Here is a 16,475-nt window from a genome sequence, read left to right as displayed (position 1 = left end):
AATAGAGTTTTGTCTGCCTCACACTTTCCAACTCAGCAACTGAAGGACGAGAGTGCCTGTGCACCAGGGCATGCAGGAGGACTATCAGCCAGCTGTGAGAGCCACAAAGAGCCAAACAGTAATCATTCAGCTTTGCCTTTACATATGAAAACCCTTTAATTTTTCTTAGCATCATCTCCTCATTCTCCCTGCCTTAAGGCAAACAAGGAATCCGTTTGTGATCTCTCTCCACACCATTCTCTTTTTTGGAGCTGATGGAAAAGGATGGCAGAAGGACAGCAGTGTGGGATGTCAGCACTTGTGGCTTTGCGTGTAGAAAATAAAAGGCAACCCTATAAGGGCAATGAATGATAATTAGCAGACATCATTTCATTCTTACTCCTCCTTTATTCATTACTGTCTTCAGAGACTCCCACTTTCTCCCTCAAAATAAAACCCTCTTTGAAACAACAGGCAGAACGCACTACCTTCGATGTCTTACAGCCTGACAAAACATGTTAAGCACCAACATTTGTTTAACATTCTCAAGATCCAGCACTTGTCATTTCTGGGTTTACCAGTCTGAAATCCCAAAACAGGAAGCCAGCACTTGCTGAGAGAGTACCTTCCTAGCCATGAAGAATTAGGGATCTTAAATAATAATAACAAATAAATGACAATAATAATAATAAAGCAACTAAAACCCAATAAACTTGAAAATCCTGTGTGAACTGATAATGGGAACTGTTCATTAGTATTAAAAATTACACAGAGGATGCACCATCCTCCTGCACTGACAGCATCTCTGATCAGGCTGCCTAGCTAAACTCAGCCTGGTATTTATGCATTCGACTTAAAGAGAAACACTTCTTACTGATAGAATTAAAACTAGAAACATGAAGAGGGATAAGACAAGGTTGCTGTGGCTATTTTCAAACCAAGCTCTTCAAATCAAGCATCACTGATTCAGGAATCTATGTGGTCAGATTAAGAGAAACTCGAGTAAATTAAAACAGATAAGATACAGCAAGGATGCTCGAACAGCCTTAGGGCTGCCATACAGCAAAGATAGGCCATGACTAAGGCAATTGTTTATTAAAGCTGATTCCACCTTTCCTGAAGTCATTAAACGAATGATTGCTAGCTTTACATTCATTTTAACAGGCTTTCATTTCTACCTTTTTTTTTTTTTTTTCTTTTTTTTTTTTTTCTTTTTTCTCTCCTTTCTTCCTCCAGGAAGTTCCTATTTCTAGAATCATTAAGGTTGGAAAAGATCTCTCAGGTCACCTAGTCCAACCATCAGACCATCCTCACTACGCCCACTTACCACGTCCCTCAGAGCCACATCCACACAGTTCTCGAACATCTCCAGGGATGGTGACTCCAACACCTCCCTGTGTAGCCTGTGCCAATGCCTCACTGCTCTTTATGAATATACTTTTTTCCTAATCTCAAATCTGAAAATTCCAGAAGGACTATGGTGAGACTCAACAAGCAACACAGGCTGCTGCTGTGCACCAGATTTCTGGCAATCTGGAGAAGCACAGAGCCAAACAGCACAGGACTATTTTAAGAATAGAGCTACTGAAGAAGTGTAAAGCAAGCAGCAATTGCCAGTCCTCTAAACAGGTTTTCACCTACTTTGCATGACTGGAGCCTTGCAAAGCAGCCAGATCTACTTGCAGACTTGGTTTTTGCTTTGCAGCAGGAGAACACATACAGAGATATGGAATTGAGATCCTACTTTGAGTCCTGTTGGCACTGAACTTCTGCTGCTCTCTGTGGTTCTGTCTCATTTTCACCAGCAGCCAAGTTTCAGTGGTACAGGGGACATTCCCTGCAGTAGTAAGTGAGTCACTCAACTATTAAGGTATTCAACTTTTAAGGACAAAAGCAAAGTGGCACAGTTAATCCAGCAGTGAAAATGTACATATGCTTTCTCTACCCCATGAGTGGCATTTCAGCCAGCAACTTGCTTGCCTGCAGATAAGTTTGCAGAAGTCTCTTAAGGTTTTGCATTATTTCTGATACCACATTGGACTACTGATCTTAGCCTGGTCATAGCCTATACGTAGCATCAAATACAGCCACTGCTGATATTTTAGCATAATTATTTCTAATTACTTTATATAGATGCACTCACAAGATTTCAATTATTTATAATTACATGGAAAGTTTCAAGTTTTATTCCGCTAAGATCATTCAGAACTCAGTAAAAGCCACAAATGCTTAATTTTTGAAATGACAGTTTCTTATGAATTTGAACTCAGGCTAATTAAAGGACTTGCAGATTCCAACAACCTAACCCCTTTTCAAAAGGCAAATCTTTAAGCTTGCAGCAAACATGCTCTACTTTCCATTAAGATTAAAGATTCAGCCTCCACTTTAAGCGCAAAAACTTCTGCTCCAAGGTACAAACAGCCTCCTGAGGACACCCAGCTCCATTGCTCATACTCATATAAAAATCTCAGCACTGGATACAGCCTTCAATGGAGCAGCCTGGGGTAAGTACCTTCCCCTACTCAGCAGTTATCTTCGTACTGTATGAATAGAGAAAACAACGACCAGCTCTGACAGCCACTGGCAGTCACCTTGCAGCATAATAGCGGAAAATGAGTTTGGTAGATATCCACAGTAACACTAGATTCAATGGATAACTTCAACAAGGGAAAATAAAATCTTTCGTCATAGCCAACAAAAATAAAACTTATGGTTGTGTGGAACTCTCACCAGCTACAGTTACTTTTACCCTCCCTGATCCATTCCAATGACACTTATCATAGGGAAAGTCAAAGCAATAGCCCTACAAGTCAGTTGCTGGAAACCAACATAGGCAGAAATTAGTTTTGTCATATTCCGTACTGTAACTGTATACACAGGTGGGCAGTGATAGGAACAAGGGGAAATGGTTTTAAACTAAGTCAGGGGAGGTTTAGGTTAGATATTAGGAGGAAGTTTTTCACACAGAGGATGGTGACACACTGAACAGGTTGCCCAAGGAGATTGTGGATGCCCCATCCCTGGAGGCACTCAAGGCCAGGCTGGATGTGGCTCTGGGCAGCCTGGTTTGGTGGTTGGTTACCCTGCACATAGCAAGGGGGTTGAAACTGTATGATCTTTGTGGTCCTTTTCAACCCACGCCATTCTATAATTCTGTATACCAGAGCCCATTTGGCCAACCAGTCCATGGTCATCACGTGACATTTCTTCCTCGGTGAGAATATCAGTAGTGGCACAGAGGCAAGGAAGCTGAGCTCACCTTTTGTGGAACAAAAAGTGCCTTCAGGAGGACAAAGGACCCAAAGTTTTGCAGCATTCATCATGCATTGTTTTAAAATGCACAAAAACTTTTAAGTCATTGACTGGTATGAACAAAGTTGGATTTTAGCTCAGCAGCTTCACGCAGCTGCCAGCAGTGAGTTACCTTCCTATACAAATGAAGTTAACGTGCACAGCTATCATTGGCTTGATTTCTCCATGCAGAATGAGCAAAACATACAGCCATAGTAACCAGATCCTCCCTCCAAGTTCTCCTGCTCTTCTGAAGGACAGGTATGCATGGATCTGTGAGGAGGAGCTTACATTTCTCCTGATTGCAAGAACACGGGCAGGAGAGCTGGCTCTGCTGTTCTGTGACATGCTGCAGCAATGACATGGAGTGACCTTGCCTATTGGCCTGTAAGTGGTTTTCCAACATGTCACATGTATCTGTTATCGATCCACTTGAGTCCATATAGAACAGCCAATATTTTCTCTGCTTAATAGGGTTACTGAAATACAACAGTAATGTACAGTAATATCTCCAAACAAAAGTCCCAGTTGAGGTATTAAAAGACATTGGAAAACAATTTGAATGAATTCATGGAGTTTAACAGTGAGATGAGCTTATAACTAGCCTTACATTAGCATTTTGTTGGCCTAAAAATCTCACATCTGACGACACTTAGCATGTAGTGTTTGAAAGATAGAAGTGTGTCAGAGCCTTTAACACAAGATAAAAAAATCCAGTCTCACTTGCACACATCAGCATGTACAAGTGTTGGCACCCAAGATATGAACTCAAGCCCCAGACACACTAAGTTTTTATCCATTTCAAAACAGGTAAAAATAAATACATCCTTTCTTACCCGTTATGGAGACAAAAACATTTTAAAGAGGAAAGTTCACTTGCACTTCAAAGAGCAGAGCTGAGCAAAGTTACCTCAATAGTGCATACAGCAAACACTGTTTCAGCTGGAGATCATTGCACACAGCTGTGTTTATATATATAATTGATTCAGCTGGTAGCAGAGCTGTGCCTAGAAGAGGGCAAGTCCTACCTCCGTCTCCAGAAAGTGCTAAAGAGATAGCAGAGACCTTTGCATGAAGGAAGAGTATGGGTAGTTTAAGAGAAATCTCAAAGCTCTTGCAATTTTCTGCTGTTCCACAGTACCTTGCTGAGTGGAATGGAAGCTGACCATCAGTATGAACAGTGTAAAGCAACAGATTTTATCTGTCAGTAAAAGAGATTTGACCTTAATTGCTGAGCTCAACTTTACCTTGGGCTATGGACAAGTGTAGAAGATGCTACCAAAGTCCAGCTGGCACATAATAATAATCTGTTGATTGTTATTGATCAACATAATAACGTGTTGATTATCCCAAAGGTGTGAGGCATCTAACATCCCAAAGGTGTGCCCATCTAACAAAAACCTACCAGTTGCTATCAGTGGTATGAATAATCACTGCTTAATATTTCATCCATCTGGGGTTCTCATCCAATGTCTCCATGTTAGATTCGCCTGTGACAGAGTCTGGGAGAAATCCAGGAAAATATTATCACTGAACAACAGCCAAAGTCTGGCACTCGTCTCTACCTGCTTTAAAATTTTAATCGCACTTCAACACTATGATGAATGGAAAGTACTTAGCAGAGATTAGCACCATTCCTTTCATTTCTCCTTGGATCACTTTCTACCTTAAAGTCTGAGAAATGGGAGAATTTGGGGGAGGTGATATTCCAGTTTCTGTAATGCAAGTCATCTCATCATGGGTGATCTTCAGGGTCCCTTCCAACTCAAACCATTCTATGATTCTATGATTTAGCAGTCTTTTGTACTCATCCTTGCGTGCAGACTCAGTAAGCTAGTAGAATTTTATCTGCCGTTTAGGTCTAGCTCCTGTCCTTTCTTCACACCGACTCATGAATAAAGATAATGGTAGCAGACTGAGTTGTTAGAATTCTAATAAACAAGGCTTAGGAGCAGGAGAGAAAGGGGAAAGGAAAAATGCTATTTGAGTACTCCTGGCTTCAGAAATAGAACTAAAATGGGAGGCTGCACGACCTCTCTCCAGCACCTGCCTGCACAAACTCCCTGCTCAGCAACGTGATTAGATGCTATTTTCCCCCGGGGCTGTGCCTCACTGTGCATGAGGGAGGCCTGCATATGAGGGAGGCCTGAGTGGGAAGGAAGGCAGGCAGGTGACGGGGCAGATACTGCTGTCGGCTTGCCCCCTTCACTCTGTATCAGCAACACTTCTACATGACTCAGAAGTGAAAAAAGGAGGATGATTTTGAGATCCAAGTAACTGCTGGCTGCGTGAGCAAGCCAGTACACTTTGCCACAGAGCAGCTGCGTGATAGCAAGCGAGGCATTCACACTAACCTTCGGACAGGCAATCACTATAGCTGGCTGTATTTTCAGTGAAACTAGGTTGAAAGTAGGGTCCTCCATCTAGGGAAGAATACCTGCACATGTCAGTATGGGCTGGGGGCTGACATGCTGGAGAAGAGCACTGCAGAGAAGGACCTAGGAATCCTGGTTGGCTATGAGTCAGCAGCATGCCCTTGTGGCCAAGAAGGCCAGCTGTATCTTGGGGTGCATTAAAAGCGCATGGCCAGCAGGTCAAGAGAGGTCCTTGATCTAGATCCTCCCTCTATGCTCTGCCCTGGTGAGGCCACATCCTTGTCCTGGACTCCCCAGTTCAATATAGGGATCCTCTTGAAAGAGTACAGCAAAGGGGCACAAGGATAATTAAGGACCTGGAGCATCTCTTGTATGAGGAAAGACTGAGAGACTGAAAGACCTGAGACTGTTCAGCCTGGGGAAGAGAAGGCTGAATGTCATTGCTCTTCATACATATTTTAAGGGCAGGGGCCAAGTAGATGAGGCAAGACTCTTTTCAGCAATGTGCAGCAACAGAAAAAGGGGCAACAGCCACAAGCTGGAGCACAGGAAGTTCCATACAAACATGAGGAAGAACTCCTTTACTTTGAGGACAACAGAGCACTGGCAAAGGCTGCCCAGGGAGGCTGTGGAGTCTCCTTCTCTGGAGGTATCCAAGACCTGCCTGGATATTTCCCTCTGCTATAGTAGGGGCTCGGACACAGTGATCTCTAGAGGCCCCCTGCAGCTCTGTGAAATGCTCTTGTCTTGCAGAAGCCTGCAAGAAATGCTGAGTAGAAGCATGAATGTACTATGTGCCACGGACACAGCCAGTGCTACCAAGAACCACTTTTTAGAGATATGGATACTTGTATAAAGGCATATTTGTTCATGCATGTATAAAATAGTGAGTTTTGACATTTCACATAAGGAACTCTATTTGTTTCTTGGATCTCTGCTGGTAACATAAGGGAATTGTGGGGAGGTACACTATGATAAGTACTGTAATGAAGTTAAGTGATGAATAGGAGGCTATGCATTAGATATTTTATTTTCATTTGATATATAGCTACAGGTCAGGTTCTTCACATACGCACAAGTGCTTGGGCACAGCAGCAGATGTCCGAGCATGTACTGTTGTGGCCACATCCAGCTCACAGGGAGAGTGGCAATGTTTATCTTGGCATTGCCCAAGGCCTGTAACCCCTCCAGGGAAATACAGCCACCTTGTACCTGTCAGCCCAAAGATTGTGCTTCTCAAGTGCACTAAGCCTAAAAATACATAGCACTTCAGCCGTGGACATTGAACAGGTCAAGGAGTGACAAAAGCCCCGTGTGCACAGGATTCTGCTTCCCAGTGTACTGACACCTCCCCAGTAAAAGATACTTTTGTTCTTGCCAGTGAAAGGCATGAAGGAATTTGCTTGGCCTTTGCAGAATTACACGCAAGGCAACAACAAAGAACCTGTATTAATTTGCCTCACCTTGAACATAAAGAAAATTAAAGGCCTCTTTTAAAACTTAGATTCAAATTCAATTGCTAGATATGTGATAAAGCAAAGACGTTTTGCTCAGCCTTATCCTCAAGAGATAAAAAGAGAAACAATTAAGGCACTTGATATGGCACACAAGCAGCAGAAAGGGCTCTTGACGATGGCCCCAACCCCCATTAAGATTAAACAAAATATTGTAACTGAGCAGCACTAGACTTTTTTTCACTGGGGCTTATTGTAAGCCTCTGGATTTTTAAAGTACAACGGCCTTTTACTTCCTTCAAAGGTTGTAAGACTTTTTTGGCTGCACTGTAAAACACGGCCGAAATGCAACGCTTGAGTATCAATGTGAGCAAATAATACATCCAAATAGATTATTGTGAAGTAAAACTGAGCCAAAACAACAGCTGCTTACCCACAAAATGAATTTTTAATAACTTAATGCAGCGCAAACCCCTAAAACACATTGTAAGCTCAGTTACTTGGAAGAAAACTCACTAAAGCAATATTTACTCTCTCATAAAGGCTCAGATACATATGAGGGAACCAAGGGCTAGCCCTTCCTGCTATGCGGGATATCTCAGCATTGCGAGGTGTCTGCTTTCCACGCAGAGATAACCTTCTCAGAGATGTACTTTGGCTCAAAGGGACGGGATCCTACAGAATGTAATCAGTGCGTATTAGGTGACAGCCTGCAGGCTGGAGTAAGAACAAAGGCTCCGCAACACAAGTCAGCCACATTAAAAGAAAGCTGCAACCAATTATTATGCTGCAGTGGCTTAGCCAAGGAAATCTGGGGTTTTTCCACTCCTATCAACTTATTTAAGACAATATTCTCCCTTTCCCTCCACCCTACTTTTCACTTCCTGGAATATGCTGGGAACATCCCACAAGATCACAGTTCTACTTGCCATCTACCTGGGTTCCCTAGCTCACGACAAGGGGTGTATAATCCATCTTCATGTTTATCAGACACTGAAGAGTTTGTTTCTGAGACTTCTTGCCAAGAGCTCCCGGAATTCCCTACTTTTATTTGCAGACAAATGCCATAAAGCCAAACAAAACTGGAAAAGAAGGAAAACGCCGTCTCTCCTTCTTCGTTCCCCTTTACAAGACAGCAAAACGCTCCAGCAAGCAAACACCAGCTCACCAGCCCAGACTGCTGTCAAAGAGCAGTATGCCAAAAGGGACATAAGGTTGTTCCTTAGGAAGACGAGTTTAAGAGACTGCAAGGATGAGAACCTCAGGCACAGCACATTTAGGCAGAAGGTGGGTACAAAAATGAAGATCATATCACCCTATTATTTCTCTTCAGGGATGGCTCCCTCCTTTGATTAAGATGTTGCCTATTTTCTGCAGTGACCAAACAATTCAGATTTTATTTTTTTTTTTTAAGTTGAATGAAGGTAGATTTAGGTTGGATGTCAGGGTTCTAGTAAAGTTCTTTACTATGAGAGTGGTGAGATGCTGGAAGCTCAGTTACTTGGAAGAAGCTGTCCAGAGGGGCTGTAGATGCCCCATCCCTGGAGGTGTCCAAGGCCAGGTGGATGGAGCCCTGTGCAGCCTGGTCTAGTATTAAATAGGGAGGTTGGTGGCCCTGCCTGTGGAGGGGTGGTTGGAGATTCGTGATCCTTGAGGTCCCTTCCAACCCAGGTAATTCTGTGATTCTGGGATTTGCCATTGGAAAATGGAAAAGCTCCTTGTTCCAGCTGTTAGGCTTGGTCCAGGATTACCAGGATATTTGCATGAATAGCTATACAGTTTTCAGTTCAGCAAAATTCAGCCTAATACGTTGTGCCTCATTCCTGTGTACTCCTAGAAAATGATCCAGTTTATCTAGCATAGAGATACAAAAATGCATCACTAGGGTTGTAAAGACAACAGACTGATCCCACCTTCATCGCCCTGCAGAAGGGAAACTGGTGAGAAAGCCGGATGGGAAGCCTGTTTCAGAGAGCGGACAAAATTGATGATCTCAAAAATAACAAGATGGGAGTGCACAGAGCACTTTGTTTACATACAAACCAGATTTGCAAGGTTGAAAGCATTTTTTGTGAAACAAGTACTTGTCTAAAAATATATATTTGGCTGCTAACAATAACTACTTGTAAGAAAAAGCAGAAAGCACCTCCTTAAATGTTTACAAGACCGCTTAAGCCAAACCAGACCCATAAGGCTGAGTGTCATAGTTTCAATAGAATTTGTTTCATTTTCACTTGCAGTTGTTTCAGAAAAGTGCACTGTTAAAGAATTCCTGGAGAAGTACACACTCATGTCTGAATCAAGAAAATCATAAGCACAAACAGTGCATCACTCCTGGTCAGCAGTTAACGCTTCAGGTACCGATGAAGGAGTACAGTAAGTGGATTTTCAGACTTCTTAATGCAGAATTTTATATTTTGCTTACACTACTTCTAAATAAGTCCTATGATTTACAAACAGTACGACTTTCTGAGTATCCATCAAAGAGGTTAACTGTATCGCTCATTTTAGAGAGATTTACTTACCACTGCTTGCACTTAGGATCACTTCTTAAAGCAGTGCCTGGCATTCAATTTGTAAGGCTCAAAAGCTGTATTATTTGTGCGGGACATTAGTCAGAGCATGAAGGGAAAAAAAAAAATCCAGCCAAGCTTTCTGATTTTTGAGTGGTCCTGTGTGGAGCCAGGAATTGGACTCGATGATTCCTGTAGATTCTTTCCAACTTAGGATATACTATGACAAGGATTCATATGCCTGTGAGGAAAGGCTTTTTTGTTTAGTGTACGTTACATTGCCCATTCGATAACACAAGTAGAACAACATAGATATTTTGACCATGCCAATAAAGATATGTTCTGTCTTGTTGGTAACAGCAGTGAACATGGCAGGAGGACAGTGTTGGCATGTGGACTGGTTCAGGAAAAGCTTTGTGTTCCATTTTGTTCACAAAGATGACCAACCGTTCTTACTTCGAAGTTTGAGTGAAGCCAACTTTTTTATCCAGAGGTGGAAAAGACTCCATACTATCAGATCCAAATAGCACACAAGAGAAGATTCCAGATTTAAATGCAAGCTAGACTTCATCAGGTAAAAGCAAGGGGTAGAGCACTGTCCCTTAGAGTCAGTGGTGAAAGGGGTGGAGAGATGGGAAAGTACGAAAAAGTGAAAGCCTGGAATAAATCAACAGCAGGGAGGCAGAAAAAGAGCAGAGGACACAGAGTTAAGACCAGAGAGAAGGGGAACAGTAAGATGAAGACAACATAGAACATATTATGTGTTGAAGGGCATCAGCTCACAACTGTTCATTGTCTCATCATCTCAAAGAGGTACATAAAAAATGAGCTGAATAGAACAGCAATCAAAAGCTATAGAAAAAGAACTATTTTTTTTCCACCAGCAGGACTCATGTACAAAGCTATTCAGAACCACATGCAGAGTGAAAACCTTCTCCAGATTATATAGGATAAAAGGCATCCACTGTCAGATAAAAAGTACTAGAGTGCCCAATAATGAGATTTGATGGTGCTTTGAGTTAAGACAGCTCAAGTGTCTCTGCACTTGTAAAACAGGCAATTGACAACCTGACACAACACACACATAATTAAAAATCGACTCTATTGAGGAGCTGTTCGTTGTGCCAGATGCTCTCTGCACTAACTGAGAGAGCCTGTGGAAAAAAAATATAGTTCAATAGCACACTATGTGCAACAAGAACTGCCCAGGGTGTAAAAAGTGACTGATTTATTTTTCTTTTATTTATATATCATAGACCATAGAATGGCTTGGGTTGCAAGGGACCTCAAGGATCATCAAGTTCCAATCCCATTGCCACTGTCAGGGCTGCCAGCTGCTAGATCAAGTGCTAGATAAAACTGCCCAGAGCCCTATCCAACCTGGATTTAAACATCTCCAGGGATGGGGCATTCACAGCCTCTATGAGTAACCTGTTTCAGAACCTCACCATTCTCTCAGTAAAAAACCTCCCCTTGACATCCAATCTAAGCCTTCCTTCCTTGAGTTTAAAACAATTCCCCCTTGTCCTATCACTATCTACCCTTGTAAAAAGATTTCCATCTTGTTTATAAACTACCTTTAAATATTGGAAGGCCTCAATGAGGTCTCCCCACAGCTTTCTCTTTTCTAAGCTGAGCAAATTCCTTCAGCCTCTCTTCATAGGAGAGGTGCACCAACCCTGGATCATCTTTGTGGCCCTCCCCTGGACCCTCTCCAAAAGCCCCATATCTTTCCTGTGTTGGGAATCCCAGACTGGACGCATTACTCCAGCTGGGGTCTCATGAGGACAGAACAGAAGGGGACAGTCAACTTCCTCACCCTTCTTCTGATGGAACCCTACAATACCATTAGCCTTCCATGTGAGTGCACACGCCTCTGGTTGCTAAGCTTTTCATTTACCAGGACCCCTGTGTTCAGCTCTGGTGAGGCCGCACCTCAAGTACTGTGTCCAATTTTGGGCCCCTCACTGCAAGAAAGACATTGAGGCCCTGGAGCAGGTTCAAAGAAGTGCAACAAAGCTGATGAGGGGTCTGGAGCACAGGGCTTATGAGGAGCAGCTGAAGGAGCTGGGATTGTTCAGTCTGGAGCAGGCTCAAGGGAGACCTTAGAGAAAGCAATAACTGCCAGATGGGAGGTTTTAGTGAGCTGGGGGTCTGCCTCTTCTCTCCTGTAATTAGTGACAGAATTAGAGGGAATGGCTTCAAGCTGTGCCAGGAGAAATTCAGGCTCAACGTTAGGAAATACTACTTCTCTGAAAGAGTAGTCAGGCACTGGAATGGGCTGCCCAGGGAGGTGGTGGAGTCACTGACCCTGGAGGAGTTCAAGGAATGTTTGCATGTTGCATTGAGGGATATGATTTAGTGAGAACTACTGGTGACAGGGGGATGGTTGGACTGGATGATCGTGTAGGTCTTTTCCAGTCTTGGTGTTTCTGTGATTCTGTGAGTCCTAAGTCCTTCTCAGCAGGGCTACTTTCAAGAAGTTCATCTCCCATTTTGTATATACATCTGGGATTACTTCGACCCAAGTGCAACACTTTGCGTTTTGCTTTGTTGAACCCCATTAAGTTCACCAGGGCCCACCTTTCCAGTTTATCAAGGTCCCTCTGGACAGCATTCCTTTCTTCTGCTGTATCAACACAACACACTGAGAAGTGCTACATATTTTGAAGAAAATTTTAAATAGAAACCAACTTATTTGCTAGTTCTGTTAGCCACTACTCATTACTGACTGAGAAAACACTGCCAGGAAGGAACACAGAAATACTGTCAAGGCAGCTAGACATGTCTACACATTTGTAGTGTGTCCCAACAGAGTTCAGTGACACTTGGCTTAGAAAAGCATATTGACACAGCACATTTTTCCAAGGGAAAAAAAAAAAAAAGCAACAATCAATATGTGTATACCACAATACAAATATTTTACTGTGGATTCTATAATGTAAACTCCAAGGATTCATCATCTAATATTTTCTGGGCCCATGAGCCTCATAACAGTATAACCTTACTTTGTTGAGCAGCATGCCATTTTGGCCCTCCAGTGCACCATCTGAAATCAAAGTTAAACCATCATCAGTTTAATTAGTAACATGCTTGACATTTTCTACTTGATTTTTTTTTTTTTTTTAAGAGTAGCTTGTGGCAGAAAGTGAGAAAAAAAGCATTCAGCTGCCCTTTCCCTGTGACCAAGAGACTGAAATAGTAACGAATTCATGTCTGCAAACTTACTTTGACTCTCAAAGTTCTTAATCCACTACACTAAAGTAGAAATTTATAGTTAATGAGGCTTTCTTTCCCAATTGGGTTTGCAAAACTAACAGAAACCCTCAACTCAGCATTTTTAACACCTATTTTCTGACCATTCTAAGCAATAATGATGTTTTATGCAAAAAGGGAGCCAAACAACATGTTTTATATACTAATTTACCTCACTTAGCAGAATACATAAGACACAGAGCAATTTGTTTTTTATTCACCTAGTCTTCACGGAGACCAGAACAACCATAAGTTAAAGCTGTAGACATTAAGACATAAAAATAAGTACATTTTAGAAACAGGTTAAAATAGATACAATTCATATGACTTGTATAATTGCAACTGAATGCACAACATTATACTTAGTTGTGAGTTGAGCAGATTCAGTAAAACGTCTGCAACACAATGGAAGGTTTTAAGACCTAGTCATAACAAATTAGATACAAATAAAACTAGTAATGCTACAGAAGAGGACATATACGAAATAAACTCTGGTAGTTCTACCAAAATACGTACATTAATGAAGAAATTCTGACAACTGCTAAAAGACATTCATGTCATATCTGAACTAAGGACAGGAAAATGTTCAGCCATGCATATGAAAGTATCCTTTAGAAGAAATTTCCTAAATAGTTATACTATAAAAAATATATGAAATCCTGTTTGAGCAGAAAGTGGCAACGTTGACAGCAGCTAACAAAGTATCAGATAGGACTGTTAAAAAACTGCAGAATCTTTGGCAAGAATGAAAAAAGTGACATAGGAAAGCATTACCTAGTATTTAAGAAATATTTTTGCATTCATGTATTTCATTTTAGCATGCTTTCTCTAAACATTTCTACTTTAAAAAATCACTCAAATTCAGTGCTCTGCTTGCTCAAATTAATCTCCTCAAAATTAGAAACACATCCGCATATTTATTTCAGGAAGTATTTGCACTAATATGCTGAAAAACAGCTTTCAATATAACACATTCTAATTAACATAATCCATTTTATTTCTATTCTTGTGCCTTAGGCATCAGAAAGCAACGCTGCACAAATAATAGGTGGTATTCAGAAGAGTGAAAATTATCAAGATTAAATGATGAAAGCACTTACCCTATGAAAAATGCTTTCCTGATGGCCAATAGCAGAGTAAATTAACAAAAAGGCTGAGTGACTCCCATTTTGCTATCTATCCACTTAGGAAGGTTAGTCACCAACAATAGTTATATCCAAGTCCCAGTACAAATAAATAATAGATCTACCAAGATCGTCAGAACATCTATTTGCTGTACAGTAGCTCAGTGTTTTCAAAAAGAACTTCCATAATTCTGTCTTTTATTCTCAATTGATATTGAGCTACTGCAGTTTTTAGGTGACTCTTCTTTAGCCAGATAGTATATTAGCTTCATGTTTTAAAAAGTTTTTGTACATACATTAATTCATATGTATTTCCTACTATAACCTAGATGACAAGAGGCCTATAAACTGAGGTTCACTGCTTCTGTGCTTAACTTGCCACCACTTAGACTGTGAATCATTGCAATCATAGTGGAATGTTTGTTCAGTTCTTCCTTCTGTAATTTTACAAGTGCTTCTTTTTCTTCCAAGCGTACTTCCAATTGGGATTTTTGAACTTCCAGAGAAGATGCCTGCAGAAACAGCCAAAATGTTACTATTCACTCCATCATTAACTGAAAAAACATACAGTAAAAGCTAAGTAGTCTGGTGATGACTTTAAGCAAGCAATTAATTACAACTTTGTTTCAGAAATACTTTCTTCAGGTGTACATTTGGTGTACATGGACGTTTTACAGCAACTGGTGCACTTCAAAACATTGCATACCAATTGGATGCACTAAACCCCACGTTATCATTCTTCTGTTTAAGTAACAAAAATGTTCACAGTTCATCCATCCATGTTTCATTTCAGTCCACACACTGATAAATATTTACCAAGAAGATGGGAAGTATTTGCTGTATACTACATAGCATTGTCCTAGGGAGTGGGAATACTGTAAATGCTCTGACAGACTGCATACTTCTTTGTGATTACTGATTAGCTTTTATGTAAAATGAACCACACATTATCCTGTTAACTTCGGAGTATGGCCAAACTGGTCTCTATTTCTGCTTTGAGAGAAGACATTCTTTTTCTTGGAGATGAAAATTAAATGTTTTATTAGAATTTCAAAGATCAAGAAAATCAGAAGTGTTTTGGTACATCCCTATGCAGTATCCTAATGCAGACTGCAAGAAAGGGGAAGGAAAAAAACAGTAACAAAAAAAACAACAAATAACTCAGATTTTATATATATAATAACTCTACTCACAGTAGACAACTAGAAACTGAAGAGGAATGTGCTGTTTACTTACTTAATATTGCACCACAGTTTTTTTTTCTTTCCAAATACAATGTAGACTATGTTTCGCACAGCCCTTAGACTCTGACTTTGCTCTTAAATTCAAGCTTAGCTATTAGAAACTCAAAAGTTATATAATTAAGAGTTCATTCTTCTTCACTATAGGGTCAATTCTAGTTTTATTGAGTCACTTCGAAACCGAAATAATGATTATTCAGCTCTATCAGTCATATAGATACTTAAAACTCCAGTCTGTAGCGTGCAGGTGGAAATAATTCCTTACCTTAATACTCAGTTCCTTCCTCGCTTGTTCTGTTTTGCTCAACTCCTTTCTAAGAACATCAACAGTTTCTTCCATATTGTTTTTTTCTTTCTGTTGAGCTTTCAGTTTTTCTTCCAGAACTTTCATTTTCTGTTGCAAGCCTTACAAAAACCAACATGTTAAAACATGGGTTGTCCATCTTAAAAAAAGAGATACTGTATTGCCTCAGAAACAAGTATATACACATTTTTAGTACTGAACATAGCTGCTAATAAGTGCACTACTGAGTGCCACCTACTGCTAAGTTTTAGCAGTTGCTTTTTGGTACTTGCTGAAGAGTTAAATTGAACTCTTTCAATTTGCGATTCCCACAGAAAATGGGTCTAAATGGACATGCTGTGAAGAGAAAGCACAAATCATGCTGTGTATGGATTTAGTGAAATCAATATAGTCTTGGAAAAAATATATTTATATAGTCTTGGAAAAATATATCTATATTTTCTTAAATACACAAAGATATATCTGTCTCATCAACTGTCAAATTACACATGGCTGGCTACCCTTTAGATTTACAAGTTACTAAGAAAAACATTGCTGCTTTTCTACAGCACATAACTGCATCTTTTAAATTGAGCTTTGTAGGAATAATGATTTTTTAGTTAAATGACTTACTTGCTATTTTGCTATCTCTATCATGTAGCTGTTGCTGTAGCTGTTTTCTATGTTCTTCAGATTCTACCAACTGTGCAGCAGTCCTAATATTGAAGAGAGAAATTTTTAATTGCCAAAGCAAAATACATCACCATTTCTTTGCTCTAAGAAGCTAGAACGATTTTCACATCAATTGTAACTCTTGTCAGGAGCTTAAAAATCAAATCAACAAAAAGATGAATTTGCCGGGTGTGAGCCCAGTCTTTTTCTTTTTTCCCTCCCATGAAAATTATTTATCTCCCTTAATCTAAGACAATGTGGAAATTTCTGGAAATGTTTCTTTTTCCT

At 40.5% G+C, this 16,475-nt stretch overlaps 2 protein-coding genes across 6 annotated transcripts in view; one reads left to right on the top strand and one right to left on the bottom strand.

Annotated features, from left to right (window-relative positions):
* Positions 1-7,821: 7,821 nt before the first annotated feature.
* Positions 7,822-16,475, top strand: part of LOC122177435 — a 22,482-nt gene continuing 13,828 nt past the window's right edge. The window contains exons 1-3 of one of the 5 annotated variants that reach the window (XM_042866820.1): positions 7,822-8,386; positions 9,340-9,475; positions 14,463-16,473. In XM_042866820.1, the coding sequence (XP_042722754.1) occupies positions 7,991-8,386; positions 9,340-9,475; positions 14,463-14,545 (615 nt within the window). In that variant the 5' untranslated portion in view covers positions 7,822-7,990 and the 3' untranslated portion in view covers positions 14,546-16,473. Of the gene's footprint in view, positions 8,387-9,339; positions 9,476-14,462; positions 16,474-16,475 lie in introns of those variants that run through there. The other 4 variants (XR_006178078.1, XM_042866819.1, XM_042866821.1 and 1 more) reach the window with 4 other exon arrangements.
* The window catches only part of CIP2A (cellular inhibitor of PP2A), a 25,263-nt gene continuing 21,176 nt past the window's right edge, over positions 12,389-16,475 (bottom strand). The window contains exons 19-21 of the mRNA XM_042866823.1: positions 16,149-16,231; positions 15,498-15,637; positions 12,389-14,503 (exon numbers count right to left, since the gene is read on the bottom strand). Of these exons, the coding sequence (XP_042722757.1) occupies positions 14,333-14,503; positions 15,498-15,637; positions 16,149-16,231 (394 nt within the window). The 3' untranslated portion in view covers positions 12,389-14,332. The remainder of the gene's footprint in view (positions 14,504-15,497; positions 15,638-16,148; positions 16,232-16,475) is intronic.

This window comes from Lagopus leucura, unplaced genomic scaffold (genome assembly GCF_019238085.1).
Source record: "Lagopus leucura isolate 7727_CA_CO unplaced genomic scaffold, USGS_WTPT01 Super-Scaffold_100001, whole genome shotgun sequence".
Classification (NCBI taxonomy): domain Eukaryota; kingdom Metazoa; phylum Chordata; class Aves; order Galliformes; family Phasianidae; genus Lagopus; species Lagopus leucura.
The sequence above is the reverse complement of the archived record's forward strand: the minus strand, read 5'-3'. Positions and strand labels throughout refer to the sequence as shown.